The sequence below is a fragment of the Juglans regia genome, chromosome 11 (assembly GCF_001411555.2).
Source record: "Juglans regia cultivar Chandler chromosome 11, Walnut 2.0, whole genome shotgun sequence".
In the NCBI taxonomy this organism is placed as follows: Eukaryota; Viridiplantae; Streptophyta; class Magnoliopsida; order Fagales; family Juglandaceae; genus Juglans; species Juglans regia.
In genome coordinates, this window is record NC_049911.1 from 7,078,208 (window position 1) to 7,106,003 (window position 27,796).

Here is a 27,796-nt window from a genome sequence, read left to right on the forward strand (position 1 = left end):
TCGTCGAGCCTAGCATCTCCATTGTGCCTAGCATCTCCGTCGCGCCCACCATCTCTTTCGCCCACGACTACTTTATTAAGTGGTTTCCCAATATATGATAACGGAGAATTTCATAGATTCCCCTCCCCTTAGTTATTTTGCAGATACCCAAATCTAACTTGAGGAAGTTTATCATGGTTGTAGAAATATATAAATTTTTATTTTTCTGTTGGGATTTTGAGTTTTGAGTTTTTTCATCGTTAGATAAATCTTTTGTTCTTGTGGTCTTTCAAGTATTTGAGTAGATCTACTTCAAAACTTGCATATAATTTTGTTTAGAACTGAAGTTCAATGATGAATTTCGTGGGATTGAATAAGTGGTGTTACTGGTTCTCGTGAAATACGGAAATCAAAAGATCGGGACCAGAAATGCATTCCAACTTGTCAAAGTTAAAGTTTGGTAGAACTTGTCATTTTGATAGCATTCTAACAGGGGGAGTTATATTATGTGACTCAGTTTTTTGTTTATTGAACTTGTTTTACTTGTATCCATGAATCCCGGTTGATATTGGGAACACGTATATGGGAAGACGAAGGGTGGGAGAGTCATCCCTTTGTGGAAATGCACAACTTTGTGGGAGGAAGGAAGGTTTAGGGCATGCGAAGAAGAAGATGAGAAGAACCTGTTTTTGTCTTCATCTTCGTCTGTTTGTGGAAGGAAGGAAGGGTTAGCTGCGTGAATAAGGAGATGGGTTTGAGTGAAGAGGGAGATGACCCAGACGAAGGGTTTGAGCGAAGGAGGCTCTTACATGCAGTCCCATATGTGTTTCAAATGAATTGCCTACATGGCGATTACTTATTAGTGAGCTGTTTTTTATAATAAAACAGACGAATCGATTCTAAGTTATTCTCTTCAAAAAAAATACTATAACCCGACCCGGCTGATAAATCAGTCCGTTCCACCCGTTAAATGCGGATTCAACTAGACAACGGGTTGGAAAACATCCAACCCGCTACTTAACGGGCGAAAGAGCAGCCCGTCCGGGCTTATCTGATATCTCCATTCCAAACCGGCAAACCCTAGACATCTCTCTCTCTCTCTCTCTCCTCGATCACGCCTGCAGGAAACCGAGTCTCTCTCTCTCACCTCGATCGCGCCTCCAAGCAACCGAGTATTGTCTGTCTGCCGACTTCTCCAGCCCACCAAGCAGCGTTCCTTCGAAGCTCACCAAGCAGTCGTTCCTTCGCAGCTCACCATAGCAGTCCAGCTCCATCCACCGTCCACGGTAAGCTACTTTTCTCGGTGCATTGTGGGTTGAGTTCGTTTTCAAAAGCCGAAAACAGACCAGATGAAATCGGTTTTCCATTAATCCCATTTTTAGCAGAACACAAAATGGGATGCAGTGCAGACCACGCTGCTCAATTATTAATATAATTAATAACAATAAAATTACATAATCACAGTGCATTATGCCACATTATGCCCTTTTTTTTCCCAATTTGACCTGTTTTAAGTCTTCCCCAATGATTTCCTTGTGACCAATATTGCAACTGGGCCTGAAGTAAAAGTTTGGCTTTAGTCAATTGGGTCAGGCAAAACATCCAAACCTGATTCAAATTAGACCAGATTTAAGATTTGTTTATAGTGTTGGCAGAGTTGGAGCTAAGTAGATCGAACCCAATTCATATCCAAATGTTATAGAAAATAATTAAATTATTAAAGCTCATGTATTTACATGAAACCAAATCCCAATTTTTATATCCTATACAACAAGTTAGTATTTTTTTAGTTGTCCTTGCAGTTCTTATTTATATTTTGCATCACTTCCTGTCAGCATAGAGTTGGTATTTCAGCATCATGTTTTGAAGTGAGACCAGAATTAGGGCCACAAGGTGTTGTGGAGAAAAAGTGGTCTTAATAGTTATATCTCTCATACACTTGAAGACTGAAGTTGCTCTTGTTAGGAGGATCAGAAGGTCAAAAGTGACATTCAGTGAATATGGAAATTCTAATTCAAGTAACTATCAATTAAAACTGACTTGTATTTATTAAAGCTCTTGAGAAGAGGTGAACCAATCGCTAAGGGCCTCAGACCTGAATCGTTGTGCTCTTTGAATCATTATAATCATATCCCTACAACTTGTTAAGACTGAAAAGTATGAATGCTGGTATAAATTTGTTGGATTTTGCAAGTATAAAGGCACGTAAAAGGGAGAAAGGGAAAACAATCTAAGGGTACTGGGCCTACTGGCCCTGCTATGAAATTCTTAGTTTTATCCATTTTTTTTATAAGTAGTTTTATCCATTTTTTCAGAGAACATTTATCCTCTTCAAATTAAAGTCCCTCTGAAAGTTTGTCACTGATACAAGTATTAACTCAGAAAAAACATGGGCATTTCTAAAACGACTTGATTGAATGATATACATGGTAGTGACTCATATTTTAAGTGTGTGCATTGCTGCTCTTATGTTAGAAACAAATTTGGTCCAATCAAGAAGATGAAGATAGAAATCTTGACACCCTTATAAAACAGTGTGCGGTCATAAAGATTTGCATGTAATTATAGGATCAAATACCACTAAAACCTCTATGAATAATATTACAAAATTTGGGATAGCAGAAGTCCTAATTGGAAATAAGTATAAGAGACAGTTTCTTTTGACAAAAAAGAAGTATGAGAGGCAGTTAACAACTGGTGCAAGTTTCTTTTGAGCCCCTTGTTTCTATCTTGGACAAACCAAAACCATGATATTTTTTAGTTCATTTCCCACATTTGGTTGAAAAATCATAAATTCACCAATTTAGGGATAAATATGTGTAAACTGTTATGTATTTGTTTTGCTGGGTTCTAGGCATATGATCTTAGATAATGCATGCACATGTTCTATCTATTTGTTGAAATCTTATTGGTATAGTGTTGCTGAGTTTTTATATTTTCTCATGTTTTTATGTGATAATTATATGTCAGTTCATATCATGGATTGCTTCAGAAGTGACACTCCTACAAATTTAAGAGACGATGAGATTATTACTCCTTTAGCTTCAAACGTTAACTTATCTAGTAATAGTAACACCAGTCTCCCTCCCAAAAGGAAGGCAAGTAAGGACCCATCAATGGTGTGGGAACATTTCACAAAAATAGATGGATGTTCATTAAGTCATAATTAATCAATTATTTAGAGTTTGTTATTTTCTAATTGTTTCCTATAGTTGTGATGATTGTAACTAGATTATTGACACAATTTTGACAATTATCTTCCCTAAATCTTGTTTGTTGTAATATACAATTTACCTCTTATTTCTCGGCCTTATTTTTCTTTCTGTTATTTTAACTTTCCTACCACTACGACGTAAGATAGATATGAATACTATTTTGATAAGAATCCCAGAACAAATTCTAGCAATAAAATGGCTATGAAATTGATATAATTAAATAGGTAGGGATTTGCATCCTTTTTTTTATCTGACATTGGGTTGAGATGATTCTGGTAGCGTTGGAAAGCTAACTCAGTTCTCTACAAATTTATATTTTACAAGAATCTTCAAATTTTAACTTTTACTTGGTCAAAACAGCTCGGCATCGAACCAATCGAACAACTAAACATATAGTTAGTTTGACTTTAGCTTGACCTTGACTCGAGTGAACATTGCAGGAAACACTATTTCACTTGGGTTTGGAGTCTCTGAATGATCTAATAAAATCCTAACTATATGTAGATCATTATGCATGACTTCCCTTGAACATTTCAAGAGAATTTGCTGATCAAAGATTTTATGGAACAGATTAATTAGTCAGTTTCCTATCTTTGCACCTTAAAAATGTTCTTGATTTTTATTTCTTATTTTTTTTTATGTTACAAGTTTCATTTGAAAGCAATACAATATAGTTTAAATCTTTCAGATATAAAGGAAAGAGGAAACAGATGGATCCGGATTCAGTGAAATCAACTCTGTCTAACTTAGCATTTGGAAATGTGATGGCAGCTGCTGCTCGTGATTATCAGAAGGTTTTTCTCTTGATTTTTTTTTTATCTCCCATATCGTTTATAATCCATTCTGTCATCTTTAAATTGAATTTTGAAGTGGAAGTTTATCAACTATACCCTTCTTTTTATTATGTAATTTTATGTTAGTATGTTATGTTCCAATGATGGGTTTTTGCAAGTAAAGAAATGCGATTTAACACTTCCTAGTTTTTATGGTTTATATATAACAATTTTCTTAACAAACAACGATCTCAACAGCTACTGTAGCGTGCAATTACCTTTTTAATTCCGGTATAGCCATCTCCTCTGGCGAAGCTTTAAGGCATTCCATTGAATTAGTTCAGGCATCAGATATCTCTCTGTCAATATGTTAAGCATTGAACCCCTAGGGGTGTGCTCAGGTGGTAAATTCCTTGGTCTTGGAGGTATGCTCCTTCCAGGTGTAAGGTTCAAACCCTTAAATGCAAACAATTTTTAGGAGTCATGTCCCATTGGTGAAGCCGATGATTTACTTGATTTGTGTTGTGCTGCTGCATTATATTCATCCAACATTTAACCGGGTAAAAGACATGTTGCGTTTACACAGTTTCTAGAATTCCTTATCATAAAAAAATATGTTAAGCAATGATCTGAGACCATCATTGATATTCTACCCCCATCTAAATTAAGCCTGTTTATTTCCCTGCTGAATAAGTGAATCTAGAGTTTTTGTTTTTGGGATTATGCAAATTTCCGCTGTACTATAACTCTCTTTTGGTTGAAGCGGGCTGAGTAGTGGTTAGCTTAGATGACAGTAAATGATGGGTTTACTAGGTTATATTACTTTCCTCCCGAGTTGCATGAAAGTGGGTATGCTTTTTAAGCAACTGATTAAAAATATATTGTTTAATTGCATTAGTTTGCAAGCCACATTGAATAGTATGTTGATTGTTGTTTGTTGTCTAATGTGGTCTAGTATCTTATAGGAGTTGCTTGCTCAAGGGAAGCCACAGGCATCAAGTTCTTTCAACCAGGAGGTCGACCTTGATGAGTTGATGGATGTAAGTTTGATGGTGCTTCTATTTAATCCATCTGGTAATTAATGCACTTGTTTCTATTTATGAGGTGTACTTGCATCGGGTGATATTAGGACCCGGAGCTGGAAAAATTGCATGCAGATCGGATTGCAGCTCTCAAGGTTAGAGTTTTGATGTTTTTTTAAATTTTCTTGGATGTACTTTGATAAATTGATTTGGTGGAAGTATATTGTAATTAGTAAGTATTTATGATGGAATTGATTTGAATAGAAAGAAGCTGAGAAGCGGGAAGCATTAAAAAGGCAAGGGCATGGAGAATACAGGGAGATTACTGAGGGGGATTTCTTGGGCGAAGTTACCAGTAGTGAAAAAGTGATTTGTCATTTCTATCATCAGGAGTTCTATCGCTGCAAGTAAAACATTTAGTTTAATCTTGTATTCTCTCTCTCTCTCTCCCTCCCCTCCCCCAAAATAGATGCACACGATCATGTACTTGAATATATGAATTGAAAAGTTCATGTGTTCATACCAAATGGATCTGTGTAGGATAATGGATAAGCATTTGAAGTCCCTAGCACCAAGGCACATTGGTACAAAGTTCATCAAGCTGGATGCAGAGGTCTGTATACATTAGTTTGTGTAAATATGTTGCAAGAAAGAACTTTTTTTGGTGTTTCTCTTTTGAGTATACTTGATCCCAACATTGGAATTTGAAGATTCAATTGTTGCAAAAGTCTGACCTAATAAAAAAATCAAGTTGCATACTTAGATACATTTGCTGAAATGAAATGCAGAATGCACCCTTCTTCATTGCGAAACTAGGAGTCAAGACTTTGCCTTGTGTCATATTGTTCAGGTGAGGGCATATCTGTTAGTCTTTTAAATGTTCTGTTCCTTGTAGATGCTAGAGGCATGTCAGTACTGTCCGATTTGGTAATTTTGAAAGACAGGATAAGTCAAAAGAAGTTGGAATTCTAAAAATAGAGCTGTGTTATTCTGGACCTCTTTTAGTTTATTTCTTGAAAACAGTAAGGATGAACAATTGGTGTTATTTTCCTGGAGCTTAGCCCAGATAATGATACCTCAATGATTGTTAGCCTAAGGTTGGCAGTGCTGATATGCCTATATGAAACTATATGACCTTCAGATCTAAGTTCAAGCTTATGCATCAAGACATTCTTGTCACAATTTTTACTCAGGAAAGGAATCGCAGTTGATAGGCTGGTTGGATTTCAAGATCTTGGAGGAAAAGATGATTTCACCACAAAGACAATGGAAGTGCTACTAATAAAGAAAGGTAAATGCTTTTGCCTGGCATGTTTTGCGTTCTTTTAGCTCATGACAAGAGTCTCAACAATCGTTATTACAGGTATTATTAGTGAGAAGAAAGAAGATGAAGATGAAGACAACGATGGAAATCATGAAAATATGCGCAGGGCAGTGAGATCCTCAATGAATCCTGATTCTGATTCCGACTGAAAATGGAAGAATTGCACTTAGTCTACATGGATTCTCATTTTAGGTCATTTGGGTGAGGAGAGGGTTTTAAACGCGTGTGTTGTTAAATTCACTTATAATTAATTTGGATTTATCCCAATGGCTTTCTTTTTGGATTCTGATTACTAAATACTAATTTGGGGAATTTCTATGTGTGTGGAGTGTTTATGGGACACCAAGGATTCATGAAAGTAATGGATGGTTACAAAAAGGTGTAGTTCTTGTTTGGTTATTACATATGAGATGAGATAAAAGTTGAAAATTGAACAAAATATTGTTAGAATATATTTTTTTAATATTATTTTTATTTTAGAATTTGAAAATGTTGAATGTTATTGTATTTTGTAGGAAAGTTTAGAAAAGTTGTAATGATTAAATGAGATGAGATAGTTTGTGTAACCAAACAAGGCCTGATCTTAGGTGGACCAAATGAAAAATAATAATTTCAGAATGCCTAGGAAGCCCCATGAATTATCCTGTTTGATAATAATTGTTTCACCAAAAACACTTGTTTCATTAAAAAAAAAAAAAAAAATGCACGTTGAGCACCAACTATAGGCTATAGCAAATCAAACATGGGACACCACATAGAGCAGCAACAACAAAAACATGCTCTCACGACAAGTATCAGATCATGACATCGTAGATGTAGGAAGTTGGTCTCGGGCATGCAGCAGATATGTAATACAGGCTCAAGAGCATTTACAATGCATTTGCTTTATCAATGAGTCTCAGGAATTCTCGACCTTCTAATACTCAAATAGTTACGAGACATGTATTTACAATGCATTTTACCTGTTAGCTCTCTGTCTTCGTCTGCCTACCATCTCATGAGCCATGCGTGAGATTTTGTCTAAAGTTCAAAAATTCTGATATAAAAGGTAAATTACTCTCATTCAACAGTAAGCATGAAAAAATCATCAAAAAAAAAAATTTTTTTTTTATGCTGAAGATTGACCATATCAATACCATGGAAGTACAAGCACCAGCATGCTTCCCATTCTTATTCAAATGGGAGAATTTCTTAAGACTAAAAAACAGACCAGAAAATAGGACATTATAGTTCTTCTATTCAGCAGCATTACACCACACATCTGCTGAGGGAAAATAAATAAATAAAAAAAAAAGATAAAAAATAAAAATAGGCGTGTAGTGAAAGGCTGCTAAATAGATTTTTTCTTATATTAATGGTGTAGCAGCTGTAGATAAAATAGGGACTGATTCAAGCATGTGAACAAACCAAATGTTAATATACAAAATGCACAAGGCAGTATATATTCCAGTGCTTTCCAGATTTTCAAAGAGCTTATGGAATTCAGATTGTGAATGATTAAAAATTAGTGCCATGAATGATCCCAAACTGAGAGAAACTTGAAGTTATGTACATCATCACCATGGAAGCAGTGGCGGACCCACGTTGGGCTTATATTATCTATTTTCAGAGAATATGGCCTCACTAAGACTAATTTAAACTAAGTTTAGAAGAAATAATAAATTTATTAACATGTATTCTAAAGTTTTTTGTTATACAATATTAGACTTCTTAATATGAAATTTAAAGTAAAAATATAAGAAAAATCATTTAAAACTGATTATCTATATGAAAAGTAGTTGAGAGGTTTCATCCTCTAGACTTCATTGAGCAAAAAAAAATTTATTTAAGATCTCAAATATATTATTATATGTTTAATGTTATACGAAAAATATTTAGATTTACATGAAACTTAAAAACTAGATTGCCTTTTAATAAAAGATTACTCATTAGAATGAAAGATTGTCTTCTAAAAGATCACATGATAGATTTTGTAAAAAAAAAAAAAAAAATTCTAAATATTTCCTTAGAAAAATAATAATGGATAAATATTATTTCTTTCATGATAAATCTGAAATGTATATTAAGTTATGTTTTTAGAATTTTATTTTTATACGTATGTAATAAATTATCGAAATCTAATTTTATATATAATAATTTTTTTTTTTTTAAATTTGTAATCTCCTTTTTATTTTACATAAACGTATTACACGATGGAAAAGTTGTTGCCCTCCCTAAAAAAAAAAAAAAGAAAAAAAAATTAACTCTGCTGGTTTCGTCAATGCATGGAAGGAAGTGCATCATAATATCACCTCTCCAGTTGCCCCACATGTACCAATTTCGCCATCAGCATATGCTCAGAGTGCTCAAGTCTGCTTCTAGTATCTGACAGCTAGCCAAAGAATATCTGTTTCACTAGAGCACCTTATATACCATACACATTAATATTTACTTCATTTCTGAACAAAATTAATTTTTTGACAAACTCATTTTCACTAGTCATATCGTCAATTTTTCAGTTAGCATGGCATGTGGTTAAGAAAGATTATTCCCAATCAGAATTGAAAGAGCCACTTGGCATTGTCACATGACAAAATGTTAAGTGTTCAAGAATGTGTTCAAACTCCACAACGACCTAAAAATGATGAATTGCCAAAGAATGACTGAAAAGAACATTAACATAGAACCCCTAGGGGCCGGTTCAAGCGGCAAGAGCCTTGTTCTAAGTCTAACGTTCAAATCCTTGAGTGCAAATAATTTTTAGAGGCCATTAGACTGGAAGAATTTCTTCTTGGATTACCCGATGTGCATTTGTAGAAAACTTATTGCTGAGGGCCTTTGCACCTCCTTGACATATTAATGTTTAGAATTGTGTTTAACCAATTAAATCAAAACAACATCAACAAGATCACTGGTTTAATATGGTTTCATTGTATAATCAGATCAACTCCAATGGTTGTAAGGACTCATGTCAAACTTACTTGCCAGGGATCTTATATGTTGCTCCATTAGTTGATGTACCAACGGCAAGGTGCCCCATCTATGCAAGAAACAAGAATTTCACTTAAATTTAGTGAATATAATTAATGGAACAATGCTTTCATCAACAACTTACTCTATCAATGACAGCCATTGCTATAGTGTCATGATTGTGAAGACCAACAAGGGATGATCTAAATTCAATAGTTTCCATAAGCTTGGCTTTGGAACATGCCCCTTTAGTTAGGTCAAGAGAATCCCTTGGATGATATGGGCCACAACTATTGATAGGTACAACATTTTGCCTAAAATTAGGTTGGCAGCGATTTTCCTTCCATTTACTCCACTTCCCCAAAGACTCGGATGAACTAAGGTTTGTGGGTCCCGGGAGACTCATTGATAAAGCAAATGCAAAGGCTTGCTCTCCAACAAGCAAAGTGTGTTTAGTGTGCTGGATTACTAATCTAGCAGCTTTGATGCCGTCCTTCACGTACCTCAAAGCAGCGACAGCTCCAACCTCCATTGTCACCTATGTGTGTTCTTAGCAGACACATGATAGATGGTCATTTCTATTGTGCATCGAGAAACATGCTACAATGGAGAGAACAAAATGGATGGCAAAAACATCAAACATGAAAATGGTGGTTACCCAATCCATGACCAGAGCATCAATCATAGTTTCTCCATTCTCATTTGGACTTCCACCAGGCCCAACTGTTCGGAGTAAAATCATAAAAGTCCAAAGGATAGTTAAGCTTATTAACCATTCTGTGCTCAACAGTGATAACTAAATGCCAGAGGTAATACTCCGTTTGTTAGAATGAGTGCATTGGAAGTTCTTGGTATTAGCATAGAGGGTAGTAATGCACATCAAAGTACCACTCAAGAGCAATCGTAGGCAATTTTGTTGTTATTTCTCTCAAGTGCTTGTAACTATTTTTTATTCTCCTTTTGATTCCTTAGCCTCTTGTAAACTTGTGTATAAATACACTCAGAAATGCAATACAAAATATACTGAATTCATGCAAATATGGTTCTTTGATATGGTATCAGAGCATTGCGACTCACAGTCCCTCTGATCCATGGCGTTAGCATCTCCTTCCCTCCCTTCCCCAAATCCCTCCATTGTCTCTTCCTTTTCTCATATTGTCACTACTAAACTTACTACAAAAAACTATCCATTATGGAAAGTGCAAATTAATGCTTACCTTCGAGGCCAAGACCTCTATCAATATGTCAATGGCACCCTCTCTTGTCCTACTGAATTTCTACCCACTCAATCAGATTCTATCCCACAACCCAACCCAACCCAGATTTTTCTTCTTGGAAACTTACAGATCAACTGGTCCTTAGCATTTTACTTTCCTCCCTCTCTGAATCTGTAATCAGTCATGTCCTCTTTGCCAACACCTCTCGTGAACTATGGCTTACACTGACTTCCTTGTTTGCCTCTCATTCACAAGTAAAGCAGTTTCAGGTCAGATTTCAACTTGCTAACCTCACACGAGGAAATCAAACAATTACAGATTATTTTGGGAAGGTACATTCCCTTTCAAATATCCTAGCTGCAATTGGTAATCCCTTACCCGATCAAGAGTTTTTCACTTATCTTCTTACTGGCCTTGGTTCTGCATATGAACCCTTTATTACATCTGTCACTATACGGGCTGAGCCCATTTCTTCTCATGAGCTTTATCAATTGTTGCTTGTTCATGAAAGTCGAATTTCACACAATGCAAGGAGTACTACCTCCTCCCTTGAGCCTATAGTTCACTTTACTACTGCTGGTGGTCGTGATCAACGTGGTAGAAGCTTCACTAGTGGTGGTCAAAATGGCCGCAGTGGCAGAGGAAGGTCAAACTACTTTGCTCATGGTGCCAGACATTTCTCCACTACTGCACCTACAAATATGCAATACTTTAACAATCAACGTTCAACATGCCAAGTGTGTCACAAATCAGGCCATGTAGCCTTACAATGTCGCCATCGGTTTGACCACTCTTATCAGTATGAGGCTCCTCACTCTCTCTGCAAATTTTACAAGTCCAAGCATCTTCTTCGACGCCACATGGTTCTCAGATTCTGCTGCAACGCACCACATCACCCATGACTTAACCAATTTAAACCTCTCCTTGGAGCCGTACAATGGTGGTGAGCAGATCTGAGTGGTTGATGGTTCAAGACTTCCCATACAAAACATTGGTGACTCCTCTCTTTCTTCCACTTCTTCCTTTCTTCTTTGAAAAATCACCAAAAAATTGGTCTCCGTTTCTAAATTCTATAGTGACAACTCTTGTTATTTTGAGTTTCATGCCTCTCACTTTTCTGTGAATGACACATCGACAGGGAAGCTCCTCCTCATCGGACCCACCCGTGACTACCTCTGTGTTTTTCCCTTTGCGTTGGCCTCTTCCTCATCACCATCTGCTCATCTAGGCAAGAGAACCTCCGTTGCTTAGTGGCATCGTCGGCTGGGCCATCTCTCCCTCACTCTTGTTTCTCTCATCTTGCATAACAAGTATTTAAAGGTTTATCCTACAGCCATCAACTTCAAATGTACCGAGTGTCCCTTAGAGTTAATTTATGTTGACCCCTAGGGCCCAACCTCTTATGTTTCTTGTAATGGATACAAGTACTATATTTCTTTTGTTGATCAGTTTACACGGTTTACTTGGTTCTTTCCTTTGGAATTTAAATTTGATGTTCTCAATATTTTTTCTACTTTTTTACCTTATATTGAAAGACTATTCAATACTAAACTCATCACCCTACAAACCGATGGAGGTGGTGAATTTAAACCCCTCACTCCATTGTGCCAAAAACCTGGTATCCATAAACTTGGTATCTATCACCGTTTTTCATGTTCACATACCCATCAATAAAATGGGTTTGCTAAAAGAAAACATAGACATATCGTTAAAACTGAGCTCGCCCTTTTAGCCTATACCTCTCTCCCATTTACTTTTTGAGCCGAAGCCTTTGAGACGACAGTTTACCTCATTAATCTACTACCTTCCCCAAGTCTCAAAAATAGATCTCCCTTGTTTAATTTTATCGTCGTGTCCCAGACTATCATTTTTTAAAGGTTTTTGGATGTGAGTGTTGGCCCAATTACCTATTCTCCCACTGTCAATCCTTGGCCCAGGCCTAGGCCCATTGCCCATTTCTTCCCCAAATCCCACTTATTCTTCTTCCCAATCCCCTGTTATCAGTTCTTCCCCTACGACAATTTCTTCTCCTCAAAACACATCCACTGCTCCTCCTATCCTGAATCCACCACGTTCTCCGATCATTACAAGAGCTCAAACAAATTCCTCTTGTCCTTGCATTCGTATGGATGGTACCGTGCCCGACCCCCCTTGATAATGTCTCGCTACCACAATACAAGTTCTAGAAATCCCTACCAGTTACTTGGCAGCCTCCAAACTGTTGGAATGGCGTGAAGCCATGACCCAGGAGTACAATGCCTTGATTCAAAACAAAACCTGGACCTTAGTACCTCATAATCCTTCCTCTAAGGTTCTTGGATGTAGGTGGGTTTATTGAACCAAACTCCATGCCGATAGCTCCATTGAACGTTGGAAGGCTCGACTGGTAGCCAAAGGCTACCATTAACATCCTGGAATCAATTTTCACGAGACATTCAATCTTGTGGTGAAGTCCCCCACAATTCGGTTGATCATGTCCATAGTTGTTGCTTGTGGGTGGCCTCTGCCCTAGATCGACATACAAGATGCTTTCTTCCATAGAAATTTAATTGATAAGGTATACATGCACCAACCTCAAGGTTTCACCAATCCACTGCATTCCACTTATGTTTGTCAACTGCATAAAGCCATCTATGGCTTCAAGCAGGCACCACGGGCATGGTTTGCCCAGTTAAGTTCTTGGCTTCTTGACTATGGCTTTAAAGCCTTTCAATCTAATCATCTCTATTCATTCGAAGTCATGGCGATCTTCGAATATATCTCTTAGTTTATGTCGATGATTTCATAATCACTTCTTCTGCTGCATCTGCCATTGACACTCTCATTTGTGACTTATGCACTTTCCTATTAAGGACTTGGGACCCTAGTCCTATTTTCTTGGGTTGGAAATTAACTACTTGCGTGATCGCCTACTGTTCTCTCAAAGAAAGTATATCAAAGCCTTGCTTATTAGAAGCAAAATGTTGCATGCCAAGCCGATGACTTCACCTATAGCTGCTTTCTTAAAATTATCAAACTTTGACTCACCTGGTTTTAAGGATGTTACACTCTTTCGAAGCATGATTGTTGGATTACAATATCTGTCTCTAACCATGCCAGATATCTCCTTCGTGGTTAATAAGGTGTGCCAATTCATGCACTCACCCAAATTGCCACACTAGAGTGTAGTAAAGAGAATCTTGCGCTATCTAAAAGCTACCATCAATCATGGTCTCTTCTTCTCATCCAAGTCATCTTTCTAGTTGCAAGCTTACTCAGACGCCGATTGAGCTAGATGTCCCGATGATCGTAGATCCACCGGTGAATTTTGCATCTTCCTAGGAAACATCTAATTTCATGGAGCTCAAAGAAGCAACGGACAACGGCACGGTCAAGCACAGAAGCTGAGTATAAATTTGCAGCTTCATCTGCAGCAGAACTTATTTGGCTTCAAACTCTCATATGTGAACTCGGTTTGCCTCTTTCTTAAGCTCCACTATTATGGTGTGACAATATTGGAGCTACCTATTTGGCTGCCAATCCCGTTTATCATTCAAGGGCAAAGCATATGGACATTGACTTTCACTTTATAAGAGATAGAGTTGTTGCCAAGACACTTAGTGTTTCCTTCATTAGTTCAAAGGATAAACTTGCGGATGTCTTTACAAAGCTATTAGTGGCTGAATTTTTTTTTTACCTTTAGGACAAGTCTTAATGTGATTGATACACCATTGGACTTGAAGGGGCGTATTAGCATAGAGGGTATTGTTGCAAAATAGAGTACCACTCAAGAGCAACTGTAGGCAATTTTGTTGTTATTTCTCTCAAGTGCTTGTAACTATTTTTTATTCTCCTTTTGATTCATTAGCCTCTTGTAAAGTTGTGTATAAATACACTCAGAAATGTAATACAAAATATACTGAATTCAAGCAAATATGCTTCTCAGATACTTTAAGACTAGATAAAAAGATGATAAATCATACACTCAGGAGAGAGAATATTAATAAATTTCTTTTATGGTGTTCTTCTGTAGCATGAAAATTTAGACTTAAGAAAATTTCAATTTATAATGATACTGTCTGCTATTAATATAAAATCAAGATTCAAGTTCCCACCTGTTCCATCACACTACAGTTCCTAGCAGGCAGAGCAACCCTCCACAACAGCGTCAACTGCTGAAAACCCACCATCAATAGCTCTCCAAAGAGCTCTAACATCATCTAAGAAGGACCATCATTGGCAGATCCAGTATCACTTCACTAGGTATCTCAAAGCTAGCAAAGCCTCTTAATTGTGAAGACCTATGCAAGTGGAAAAAGTTACTGAAACCAATTACTTAATATTTATGAAGAAGAAATTAAAGATCAATGGTGTTTGGATCATCTTAGATGTTTGGTATGTTTCTCGATTAATTTCTTTTTTCTTATATCTTGTGAGAGGAGGGTTTGATGTTGATTCCTAGCTAGATGGAATCTAAGACCTTCATTTTTTAGAGAAGTAGAAGGGTGGTTAAGTTTGTTTCTCTTAGAGTGCCGGTGTTGTCATGGGTGGGCCAGGTTGCAAAGGTGTTGGAGGAATGTTTGGCACACCCTTGGAGTGATGGGTTTCTCAGAAAGTTGAGGGAGGGAAATGGCGTTGTGATTATTTGCTGTGAGTGCAAGAATTGAAAATTAAAATTGTAAAAGATATCGCCTACTCGAGGTGCCAAGGCCTCCACACTTAGAAATTTCTAGATGTAATTCGATGTCTTTCTTTTAGATGCTTACATGATATAAATAGATAAATATGGATTGATCCACGACCAACACATTGGACACACCCTGAGGCCTGATCTAGACATTACCTTTAACTAACCCACTTATGAAATAACTGACCCACGTACAAAATAACTGGCACACTACGACTTAGTTAATACCCATTTAAAATATAAAAAATACATAACTCACCCTTTAAGAAAAGAAAAAGACATTACATACCCAACCCTAGACACTTATATGGAAAAATGGAAGCCTAATGTTAATGTCCAAACCGCCGCACATAACAACACATTCCCCCTTAGAAGACATTCCCCACAAGGTTTGGGAACTTCCTCCAATGCTCATGCATTTCTTCCCAAATAGAATCTTTCATTTTGAAATCTGATGCACTAAGTCCTTGTAACTGAACTGATTTTTCATACTACATAAATCTCATAGTAAGTTTTGTAAAATCCCAAATAATTGGTCCCAACTGATAGAGCCAATTCACGCCTAAAATAAGGTCAAATCCTGCCAAAGGCAGTGAGTATAAATGTGCAAAAAAGGATTGACTTTGTAGGTGAAAGTGGACTATCTCACAATATCCCATGCTTGGTACTTGCTCTCCATTTGCCACCACTACTGTTAGGTTGTGACTCTCATCAATGTAAAGATTTGTCCTAATTATGTAAAGATTTGTCCATAATTAGGACAAATCTTTACATTGAAGTTGTGTGTGCTTCCTATATCAATTAGGACAACCACTGATTGGTCTCCTACTACACCCTATAATCGCATAGTCTGCGGGAACGATGTGCCCAAAATAGCATGAAGGAAAATTCCTAGCAATTCTCATTTTTTAGTGGGCTCTTGGACGATTCCCATCACCTGTTCATTGGGAATACCCTCAAATACTTCCTCTTCTCCCTCTGGTTCTAGTCCCTCCAACAAAAATAATTTAGGTGCTCGACACCTATGCCCTTGCTGAAATTTTTCGTCACAATAATAACATAGCCTTTTTTCTCACATTTCTTGCATTTGGGTTGGAGAGATTCTCTTAATACGTACGGTGAATCTTATGTTGGGAAGAGGTGGTAGGTTGTTAGGTTGGAGATTTCTTGCTTCAGGATGTGGCGGAGGTGGGGGTGGCCTTAGTATGGGTGTAGGTAGTCTAGGAGTATTGGGTTGGGATAGGTCGCGTGGTTTTCGGTGTTTGAACCTATGCCACACCTCTTCTTACGGTAACCTTGCAATCCCAAAAGCAGCCGACACCTTTGTAGGCTTTAAACATGGTCACCACAATTCGCTAGTCATCTCATAGCCCACTTAAAAAACTACTGATACAGAATTCCTTAGTAAGTCCACTGATCCTATTGGATAGTATCTCAAACTGGATTTGGTATTCCTCCACTAAGTCTGTCTAGTAGAGCTTTGTGAAAGCCCCAACTAGATCCTTATAAGCTGAAGGCCTAAAACAGGTTTTAAGGGCTACTACAAACTCCTCACAAGTGGTAACTGGACTAGACTCCGAAATATCTGGGATAAATATCTGGGATAACAAGGCATGTGACATACGTAGTGGAACGTGGACGTAGGGGACGTAAGGGGCACATGAAGAAAGGGACGTGAAGAAGGAAGAAGGACGCTTGATTGGGTCGCATGGCGCTGGGTCACATGCAGTTGCAAACTGCGAGTTTTACGTAGTTTATTTCCATTGTTTTTTATTTCCGTTGTAATGCTCTGTTTTACGTGGGCGTGCTCTGTTTTACGTTGTTCTGTTTTTATGTTATTTTGTTTTACATGCAAGTTGGGTTCCAAGTAATTAGCTAGCAGTTCGTCCTCAATTCCGAATTTCTTGTAAGTGGCTTACTTATTTAAGTAGCCCAGATTATCAATGAAAGGCAGGAATTATTTTGCATTCTAATTGAGGTACATTCTCACCCGAAGAGAATAAATTATATTCATACTTATTTTTCTGTGTTGGGACCTATCTAACTCTCTCCTGTGTTTTGACTTGCAGCAATAACCACCAAGTGATCATAACTAACCGCTAGATTATTGAGCTGTTGAAGGATGGCCTCCAACATTTGCTTTTGCCTTTTTTGCTCCTCCCATAGATGAACTGATTTGCCTTTCAATGCAGCAACTGCCTCAGTTAAGTGAGCATGGCGGGTGCCTTCAACCATGGTGCAGAAACTTGGCCATGATACCACTTGCTTTGCACGCAGGAATTGAAAGTTAAAACTGTAAAAGATATTGGCTATTCGAGGTGCCAAGGCTTCCACACTTAGAAGTTTCTGGGATTTAATTCAATGCCTTCCTTTCAGATGCTTACATGATACAAATAGAAAAATATGGACTAACTCACAACCAACACATTGGACACGGCCTGAGGCCTGATCTAGACATTACTAACAACTAACCCACTTACTAAATAACTAACCAACGTACAAAATAACTAGCCCACTACGTGTGACTCAGTCAATAACCATTTTAAATATAAAAATACATAACTTAAGAAAAGAAAAATACATTACATACCCAACCCTAGACACTTATACAGGAAAATGGAAGCCTAATGTTAATGTCAAACCGCTGCACATAAAATTATTCAGCGTCATGCTAATTCAAGGGGTCAAATTTTGACATTAGATGAGTATGATAATGGGAGCAAAAGGGGCTCTTTGATTGTTCTCGAAGGATTACACGGGAGAGGTTGAGAAGAATTCGCGCTTTATATGCGTTTGATGGTTGGTTCTGAAGTCCCTATTATGGAAGAGGAAAACATAAACCAATATGCTCAGGCTATTAATGTTCAAGAACGACATGGGAAGGGGCAAGAAACATGTCGTCAGTGGGTAGGGTCTTCCTCCCAAACGATGTATCTTTTGCGTCAGTCTTGAAAAAACCGGTAGGTAATAGGTTTAATAATACGAACGGTGATGGTCGGAGGAAGGGGAAGGTGATTGGTGGTGAAGTTCAAAATGAACGACCGTTCTTTTCACATGCTGACTAATGGTATCATAAGGAGGCTCGTGGGGTTGGCAGTTCGCATTCTGTGTGTATCCCGTTAGTGGGGGAAGTCGAAGGGATGTTGTGGGTAGCAAGAGCTGAGTTGTCGAGTGTTATGAAAGAGATCACTATCTTGATGAATAAAATTGATATGAGCTTGTGCTTGGTTATGGGCTTAAGTACATTTTGAAGGGCTCTGGTCACTTAAGTTCCTCTTCTGTCAAAACTTATATGCCTAAGACTGTAGGTGCTAGGGGAAATGGGCCTGGCTTGAAAGACAATATTGGAGGCAATGGGCTAGGCCCAAAGCCTGTTTCTCTTTCGTGGCGAGTCAAAGCCCATTCCGGGTCCTCTCCCTCAGACTCAATCATGAATATGTCTTAGACTTCGCAGGTGGTTGCTTAGAGGACCCTTTCGTCATTGCAAAACTTGTCGTTGGCAGTTGGTGAACCTCTTCTTATGCTAGCGCCAATGGTCAATGCTCAGCCCGGTGCCTTTTCCTCAGGCAAGAACATGTATTTGACTTGGACATCGCAAGTGGTTACTCAGGTGACCCTTCTGCAGCCATAGAAATTGTCGCCGGCAGCCGGTGACTCTCTTCTTATGCTAGCATCGAAGGTTAAAGCTCATCCTAGTGCCTTTTCCTTGAGCACGAACGTGAATAGCTCCCAGTGCTCGACAATGGTTGCTCAGGGAACCTCTCCGTCATCATAGAACATGGCACCGGTGACCAACTAGTTCCTTTAAAAAAGCTTTCACTTGGCCTCCCATCTCACCCCAGTTATTACCAACTGCACTTCTCTGCTTCCGGTGTAGTCATGGATGATGAATATGAGAGGGTGTCTCCTCAGATTTTTTATGAAGAGGATTTTTCTAGGGTTTTGTGTCCAAATGAGGATGCTGATTTGGTGATTTTGGATGTTGAGCAGGATGATGAACATGATTTGCAGTTGGTATGCAGGGGGACTAGGGTGGGTGTCTCTATTAATGGAGTGGAAGATACGGGGATGTGCCTAGTCCTATTTGTTCATTGCCTCCGGCTCACTCTTGAGCTGGATTACATTCCGATTGCGTTTTATAGAAGGTGGACGAAATTCATGACTGTGTAAGAATTTCTTGTGAGGGCTTTGAAGAGCAATTCAAACCTTTTCTCATAGCTATTAAAGCGAGACAACCACTTTTGGCTAAATCTTTTTCAGAAAAAGGAGAGCTTAAGAGATTGTCATGCACTATGATTTACGATGCAAGAGATGGTATTGCAAGCAAAGGTAGGCTTGAAGGCAGGGCAATCAACAGTGTTTTATGAAGCCGAAGATCCTCTCTTGGAATGTATAGGGGTTGAACAACCTGCACAAGCGTCTTCGTGTAAGAAATATGATTCAGGAAGGGAAAGTAGACATCATTTGTTTGCTGGAAACCAAATTGAAGTTTATTGATAGAAATAGGTTGTTCATGTGTTGGGTAGATCTCGCTGGCTTTTTAGGGGGCTTTGGGTGGTATTATTTTGATGTGGTACAACAAAGTTGTAACTCTGGTGGATGAGTATATTGGAGAATTTCTTGTGGCTTGTTCTTTCTTGAATGTTGATGATGGTTTTGGGTCGGCTTTTGCAGGTGTGTATGGGCCCAATGCTGACAAGGACAGGAGATTCCTTTGGGATGAGATTGCTGGTTTGTGCAGTTGGTGGGAGGGCCCATGGTGTATTGGAGGGGATTTGAACATCACTTAGTTTTCGAGTGAAAGGTCGGGGATTCCAACGTTGGTTCGGCCATGGTTGATTCTTTTAATTTAATCTTTGATCTAGACTTGGTTTATTTACGTTTGGCAGGGGGTTATATCACTTAGTCGAATGGGAGGGCATGGCCTAGGCTAGACAAATTTCTTGTTTCTCACTCTTGGAAGGTGCATTTTCTTGATTTATGTAAAAAAAGTCTGCCTAAATTATGCTCTGATCATTTTCCATCATTCTTTATTGTGGGGTTATTCATGAGGGGCGGAGATATTTTAAATTCGAGAACATGTGGCTCACATTTGATGGTTTTGTAGATAAGGTGAGAGTGTGGTGGTCTTCTTATCAGTTGTCGGGTACACCCAAATTTATCTTAGCTAGAAAACTCAAAACTTTGAAGAATAATGGAATAAGGAGGTGCTTGGGAACATTGGGGATCACAGAAAGTCTATTTTCAAGGAGTTGCATAGATTTGATGAAAAATAGGTTGTAGGGGTTCTCTTGATTGAAGAGAAGGAAAGGAAACTAATTGTTGCTACTGATCTCGAAAAAATTACTCTTATGGAGAAGATTTCATGGTGACAAAAGTCTAGAGCTCTTTGGTTGAAGGAAGGAGACAAATGCACCAAATTCTTTCATAGAGTTGTAAATTCTCATAGAAGAAATAATGCAATTGAGGTGCTCCACTTACATGGTTGTGTTCTTACGGATTATTCAACTATTAAGGATCACATTGTCAATTTTTATGAAAAGCTTCTTACGGAGTAGTTTTCTTGGAGACCCAAGGTTGATGGGCTTGTATTAGATTCTATTGACCAGCCTAGTGCAGTTTGGTTAGAGAGAATGTTTGAAGAGGAGAAAGTGCTTAATGTGATAAGAGCTATGAACAAAGATAAAGCGTTGGGACCTGATGTCTTTTCCATGACATTTTTTCAGGCATGTTGGGACATCGTCAAGGAGGATATCATGAAGGTTTCCCTTGAATTTCACTCTTTTATGAAATTTGAGAAAAGCCTTAATGCTCCGTTTATTGCACTTATCCCTAAAAAAGTTGGGTCAGTAGAGATGAAGGACTGACAACCCATCAATCTTGTTAGTGGTGTGTATAAGATTATCTCGAAAGTGCTCGCTAACCGTTTGAGTTTGGTTATGGACAAGATATTCACAAAATCTCAAAATGCCTTTGCCAATGGTAGACAAATCCTTGACTTCGTTCTCATTGCTAATGAATGCTTGGAGGATAGAATTAGAGATGGAGTTCCAAGCATCATTTGCAAATTGGATATGAAGGAAGCTTTTGACCATGTCAATTGGGGTTTTTTGGTATATATCCTTGGTAGGCATGGTTTTGGAGAAAAATGGTATAAGTGGATGAAGTTTTGCATCTCTATAGCTAGATTCTCAGTTTTGGTTAACAGTATTCCAACTGGTTTTTTTAACAGCTCACAGGGATTAAGACAAGGGGGTCCTTTGTCCCATTTTCTCTTTGTTTAAGTTGTGGATGTGTTAAGTAGAATGTTGATGATGACGGTGGATAGAGGTTTTATCTCGAGCTTCTCGGTGGGCAGTTCCGTCCATGGCAACATTAATATCTCTCACTTACTCTTTGCTGATGATACTTTGATCTTGTGTGAGTCAAATTCAGACCAAATCCATTCTTTGAGGGCTCTTTTGTTATGTTTTGAAGCTGTATTTGGTTTAAAATTCAATTTGTTCAAATCTGAATTGGTCCCTGTAGGTTTAGTCAATAATCTAGGGGATTTGGTTGATATATTGGAATGTAAGGTGTTCTTTTTGCCAATGAAATATTTGGGTCTTCCCTTGGAGGCACCTTTCAAATCTAAAGGCAATTTGGCATGTTGTTTTAGAGAAAATTGAAAGTAGGTTGGCTGACTGGAAAATGATATACTTTTCCAAATGTGGTAGAATCACCTTAATCAAGAGTACTTTATCAAATATCCCAACCTATTTCCTATCTATATTCCCTTTGCCTGGAGGAGTGGCTAATAGAATTGAAAGGATTTTCCATGGCTTCTTGTGGGGTGGATGGGAGGATGAGAATAAATTCCATTTACTCAAATGGGATAAGATTTGCTCTCCTTTATTTTTGGGAGATTTGAGGATTAGAAAGTTGAAAACTTTTAATAAGGCACTTTTAGGGAAATGATTGTGGCGGTATCATCAAGAAGGGCATGCTCTCTGAAGGATTGTTATTGATGCCAAATATGAGAGTATTTGGAAAAGTTGGTGCTCAAATGAGGTTAGAGGAGTATATGGAGTGAAAGTGTGGAAATTTATTTGCAATGAATGGGGGAAATTCTTCAGAAATTTCATATTTGAAATGGATAGGGGTAATTGGATCAGTTTTTGACATGATATATTATGTGGAGACATAGCCATGAAGATTACTTTCCCTTCCCTCTTTAGAATTGCTTTGGATAAAGGCGCTTCTTTAGCTGATTGCATGAGCAACACTATTGCTCTTATTCAGTGGTTTGTAAGTTTTATTAGAGATGCTCAAAATTGGGAGGTGGGGGCTATCACTGATTTTTACAGTTTGCTCTATGCCTTAAATTGAAAATCTAGAGGGGAGGATAGATTAATATAGAATCAGCTTGGTAATAAGAGATTTTTGGTTAGATCTTTTTACAAAGTCTTGGTGTCACACTCTTCTAGTGATTTTTTCCCTTGAAAAAACATTTGGAGATGCAAAGTGCCTCTCAAAGTCCGATTCTCCAGGTGGTTGGCTGCTCATGGGAAAATACTTACTATTGATAAGCTGAGAAAGTGTGGAATTATTGTAATGGATTGGTGCTTTATGTGCAAAAGGTATGGAGAATCAGTAGATCACCTTCTTCTTTATTGCGAGGTGTCAAGAGTTTTGTGAGATGAGATCTTTGTCACGTTCGGCATTTCTTGTGTGATGCCTTAGAGTGTAGGGAACCTTTTGGCTTGTTGGAGAGAGATTCATGAAAATCGTCAAATATCAACTGTTTGGAAGATAATTCCTGTGTCTTATGTGGTGTATTTAGAATGAGAGGAATGAATGTTGTTATGATAATAGAGAACGCTTGGTGGATAGGATTATGACTTTTTTTTCATACTTTGTTGCTTTGGCTTCGGTTACTGCAATGTATGGACTTAGTTTCAATGACTTTCGATTTGTTTTTAGCTTTAATTTGTAATTATGTGTTTACTCTTGTATACTTCCATTGTAATTGGGCTATCCCTAATTACGAGTTTAAAGACCAACACATAAAAATGACGATTGTTTGAAAATGTATAAAGAATATTGTATCAATCTATTTAGTCTAATGACTCCTGTTGGGATAATTAGATCGAAACGAGATTATTGAGTAAGTCCTAGTTTGTTTAAATTAAGAATATCCCCTCCGATGAGACAAAAAGATTGCAATGTCATAACAGGATCAAGCATGATACTCTAATCATAAAACCAAAAAATAAAAAAAAAGGAACACGTAATAACATCCTCTCACCATCCTTGTAAATAATCAGATATAGCAAGGTTTATAAACTGAGGTAAAATCACATTCACATGATCACAATGAAAACAACACACCCTTACAAACTTGTTCAAAGTAAAAAATGACCGAGTACCAAGTTTCGATGAAAAGAACACTCCCTTAGATCTATATTACCAAGTTTTTTTTTGATCGGTAGATCTATATTACCAAGTTACAAACTTCTGCATAGCCATCCGTCTGGTACATTGGAGTAGAGAATCTTCCACCGTAAACCCTCTCTCTGCAAGTAGGATTTGTCTCTCTCCCCGGCGACAGCTTATTTAGGCACCTTCTATGTAACAAGCACAGTAACAACACATTGAAAATCAGAAAACCACCAAAGGAAACCGCAAAATTCGGATGGAGAAGAAACCCCAGCCCAGCCCAACTTCGATCTTTTTAGATAACAAGCAATGCATGTATATAGATTTCTAGGGAGGATACCAACTCACCATCCGCATTGCAACTCCAAGATAAATGGCAGTATTATTCTCAGCGCCTGGCTCTGTCATCATCACGTCTGTCATCATACCTTTTTCTCTCGCTTGATCGCAAATCATCGTATCTTGCTCTCTTGGAGTAATCCATACGTCTGTCCATCTCATGACTTCTATTTTCACGCTCTACTTCCTCACCTCTTGCCTGCCTTCTACTTCCGCCCCGCTGCTCTGCAGCATTAGCCCTCTCATGCCTTATATATTCATAATCTTCATCTCTTCTGTGCTTTCTCACTCTGTGCTCCTCTTCATATCTGTTTTGTCCTCCCCTTCCCCCAAGCTCCTCATGCTCCCGGTCATCCTTTCTACTGATGCGTTGTGGTTCATCATCCTTGCTATAACTTCTGCCACCCTGTTCAACAGTTTTGCTATCCTGCTGTCCCACAGATCTAAGCCTTGTGTCCCTCTTATGATCATCCTTGCTCAAGTGTGCTTTGGTATTCAATTCATACTTGATTTTAGAGTCCTTCAATTGCTCCTCAATGTGCTCTGCCTCTTTCACATAATTGCGACTTGATAACTTGGACTCAGGATCTTCTTTTCCATCATCAGGATTCCTCTTCCCCCCCTTCATTACTTCTTGACTCCTGTACCTGGATCTATCCATGGTATCTCTCCCTGACCTGTACAGATCATTATCAATGTCATTGAGTGGAGAAACTGCTGCCTCTTCAACTGTTTTATGTTTCCCTGCAGTCCTATTAGCATTTCTCCGATCATAACTGACACCATAGTCCTCATCAGTATTGTGCCTCCTAATTCCACCCTTCTTTATTTGTTCATCTGTACCAGTACCAAAATCATCATCGTCAGAGTCACGCCTCCGACTTCTCAGACTTTTATCTGTTATTTCCCTTTTATGTTTTCTTGCTCTTTCAGAATCATATTCATCAACCACATCATTCATTCTGCTTCTTTTCCCATGTCTACCATTGCTGCTCTTTTTTATATCTTCCACATCAGAGTCACCTCCCTCTTTCCATCGGCCCCTACTATGCTGATCATTCTCTTTCTCCAGTTGAATTCTTCTCTCTTCTACTTCACTATTGGTATCATCAGTTTCATCCTCTGAGTCATGTCTTCCCCTAGTTCGTGTTTGCTGATTCCCCTTCTGACTTTGCTGCTTGGACGAGCCTTCATCAAAATCAGAATCATCATCAGAACCATGCCTCCTACTTGACTTCTTGTACTTGGCCTGTTTTTTGGAACTCTCATGGCCAATACCATCCTCATCAGTAGCAGAATCAGAATCAGAATCAGACTCAGAATCATCACTATCGTGCTTTCTGTTCTTGTGATTCTTTGAGGTCTTGCGCTTGTTGCCAACATCCCTATCAGAATCAGTAGCAGAATCAGAATCGTCACTGCCATGCACCCTGCTTTTATTGTGATTCTTTGAAGTCTTGCGCACATCGACATTCTCACCAGAATCTGTGGCAGAATCCGAATCATCACTGTCATGCACCCTGCTTTTCTTGTGCTTCTTTAAAGGCCTGTGTTTCTTATCAACAGAAATGTCATGATCACTCCGCCTATTACTTCTGTGGTGCTTTGCTTGAAGACCTTTTGCATGTTTCCCACTGCTATCTGTATCAGAAGAATCAGACTCATGCCTTCTCTTTTTAGTTTCTTCCTTCTTGTGGCGCCCAGATTCTTTAACACCCTTTTTCTTATCATCTTTTTCAACTTTCTGATCTTCCTCCATATTTTTCTTTGACCTGAACTCTCTATCTAGAAAAGCATGTTCACGCTTGATATTGTCACTAGGAACATTCTTCCGGCCATCTCTTGCATCATCATTCCCTTCAATACTGTGTTCCTCAAGTTCCGATGCAGAAATCCCAAAAGCAGCTCTTAATGTTTCCAGCTGCTTCTCTTTTCTAGCAGCAATTTGGTGGGTCTGTGTCTCTGAAAGCCTGGTAAAAATGAAAACACAAACTCTCAGAGAATGTACATCATTGAAAGCTAGAAAAATAAACCTATTAAAAGTCATTGTGGTAAGAATAGATAGAACTACTTTTTAAGACATTCTTCTTTTATGTTGAGGGATGTTACTTACGGGACAGAATAATTCTTCCTTGAAGTTTATCATATGTTCTTCCTCAAAGAAAAAAATCTATTGTAGTTTTTTTAATTTATACACAAAGTTACATGTAGCCTCATACGCCAAAACTTGTCTCCTGGCACACACACCTGCATTTCATATCTAAAGAGATGAATAGCAAGCACAAAAGAGGCCTATTGCAATATACCTGTGCTTAATATAACAAGCTCTCAAGTCTGCTCCATTTGAAAATCCATTAAGGAAATAATTACAGATATACAGAAGTAAAAACATAAAATGAGATAAATAAATGAAAGTTATTCGAAAGAGAACCAAGTAGTTAGAAGTCAGAAACATAAATTCCCAACTGAACCCCAGCTCTGGATAAAAAATAAGCCTGCATTCATTACACCTTGCAGCCAAGAGGGCGAAACAGCTTATTCCAATAGCACGGTATACTAACATTTTGGTGAGTGTTACATCGTGCCACACTAATCTTATTAGTCTATCATTACTGTTAATATATCACGAAAACGTTACTTATAAAATACACACACACACACACACACACACAAACATATATATCATGAAAACGCATACCAGTATCAACCATAAACCAGCATTTTTAAAAAATTAAGACAAGCTATTAATACAGCAGCAACTGCGGGAAGAAGGTAAAAAAACAAAACGCTTCAACTTTCTGAACTTGAAAAAACTGAAAAGAGAGAAATTACTTATTGTTAGCCCCAGCAATGGCCGTGGGCCCATCCTGGGAGGTGGCTGCAGCGGCTTCCAGAGTCCTCCGGGCATCCTCAAGCTTCTCTGCAATCTCAGCGTCAGTGTAACCTTGATCTATGAGTGTATCCTGGAGTACGACAAGCTTGAGCTCGATCTGACGCTTGCAATCATGCTCAAGAATGTCCTTATTCGGCTTCCTGGTGATACCAGCCGTGCCCTGGTTTGCCTCAAATCCCTTGGTGGTTTCGGAGACCCTCCCAGTCTTTGACTTGATTAAGAACCTGTTGCTCTGTATGTACCCATTAGTTCCGGAACCTCTCGGGGTTTGTAACCCTATTCCGTTGTACATCTCGGCCCCTCTTAGTCCAAGCAATAAAAAATCAACGATCAGAAAACCTAAAAATCCAAATCCATACAAAAGGCCCGATGAGAGAGAACAAGGCGATGATCGAAAGCTCCGATGGCGGTCTCTGTGAAGGAACGTTGGTGGAGTGTAACGAGACCTTCAAGATCTAGGGTTCAGCACTTCAGTCTGAGATGGAAGGGGTGAAGTATCGAAGAGATGGAGGCTCTGTCCGTGTGCTTGCTGGAGTTTGGTTTAACTGAAGTGAAGAGTCTTGGGCCGGGTCTACTTTTACGGGCTCATGGTCTTCTCACGTGGGCTTTCTCCATGCAGTTTATTTCTTTGTTTAGGTGTGGGCCGGGAGCATGTTCCCTTGGGCCTTGGGCCAGTTATGTATTTAGCACTTAGGTGTTGGACCTGCTTGCAGCCTTGTTTCGGCCTTAGCCTTTTATCTGCTTTTATTTGTTTTGTTGTGATTTCCGATAGTAGCCTGACAGCATATACGCTGGTCAGTCTCCTTGGTAGTGGTATTCTGAATGCTAATACAATTTGTCTTTTTCTCTATCATCTTTCTCTCTCTACTCTTTCTTCTTCCTGGAGGAGCTCTCCTCCAAGAGAACAAAACCCTAGCCTACTAATTGATCGTTTGGTCTGTTACATGGAGGCTTGAGCTGGTGAGAAACTAGGTTTTCATTGGGCGTTCGCCGAGAGAGAG

General features: G+C 38.5%; 3 protein-coding genes across 7 annotated transcripts; 1 reads left to right on the forward strand and 2 right to left on the reverse strand.

The window, feature by feature from the left end:
- The first annotated feature begins 987 nt into the window (after positions 1-987).
- Positions 988-6,712, forward strand: LOC108993556 (thioredoxin domain-containing protein PLP3B-like). Of its 3 annotated transcripts, none has more exons than XM_018968524.2 (9): positions 988-1,265; positions 3,883-3,988; positions 4,933-5,007; positions 5,097-5,144; positions 5,254-5,396; positions 5,530-5,602; positions 5,778-5,839; positions 6,183-6,280; positions 6,353-6,712. In XM_018968524.2, the coding sequence occupies exons 2-9, from the start codon at positions 3,905-3,907 to the stop codon at positions 6,460-6,462; spliced, it is 693 nt and encodes a 230-aa protein (XP_018824069.1). In that variant the 5' UTR covers positions 988-1,265; positions 3,883-3,904; the 3' UTR covers positions 6,463-6,712. The 3 variants fall into 3 exon arrangements, with proteins under 3 accessions (XP_018824069.1, XP_035538969.1, XP_018824070.1); XM_035683076.1 differs by having other exon boundaries at positions 1,005-1,265; positions 6,157-6,280; XM_018968525.2 differs by having other exon boundaries at positions 1,008-1,265; positions 3,869-3,988.
- A 2,557-nt stretch (positions 6,713-9,269) lies between these two features.
- Positions 9,270-17,380, reverse strand: LOC108993523 (probable isoaspartyl peptidase/L-asparaginase 3). The gene is given in 5 exon segments (XM_018968472.1): positions 9,270-9,332; positions 9,408-9,800; positions 9,921-9,985; positions 14,574-14,688; positions 17,243-17,380. Coding segments are annotated over 5 exon segments (774 nt in total).
- Positions 17,381-23,415: 6,035 nt separating this feature from the next.
- On the reverse strand, positions 23,416-27,321 carry LOC108993535 (serine/arginine repetitive matrix protein 2-like). Of its 3 annotated transcripts, none has more exons than XM_018968488.2 (3): positions 26,735-27,321; positions 23,912-25,872; positions 23,416-23,748 (listed from the first exon to the last, which is right to left on the reverse strand). In XM_018968488.2, exons 1-2 carry the CDS (start codon positions 27,085-27,087, stop codon positions 23,952-23,954), a joined length of 2,274 nt encoding a protein of 757 aa, XP_018824033.1. In that variant the 5' UTR covers positions 27,088-27,321; the 3' UTR covers positions 23,416-23,748; positions 23,912-23,951. The 3 variants fall into 3 exon arrangements, with proteins under 3 accessions (XP_018824033.1, XP_018824031.1, XP_018824030.1); XM_018968486.2 differs by having other exon boundaries at positions 23,416-23,751; XM_018968485.2 differs by having other exon boundaries at positions 23,416-25,872.
- Between the last annotated feature and the right edge of the window lie 475 nt (positions 27,322-27,796).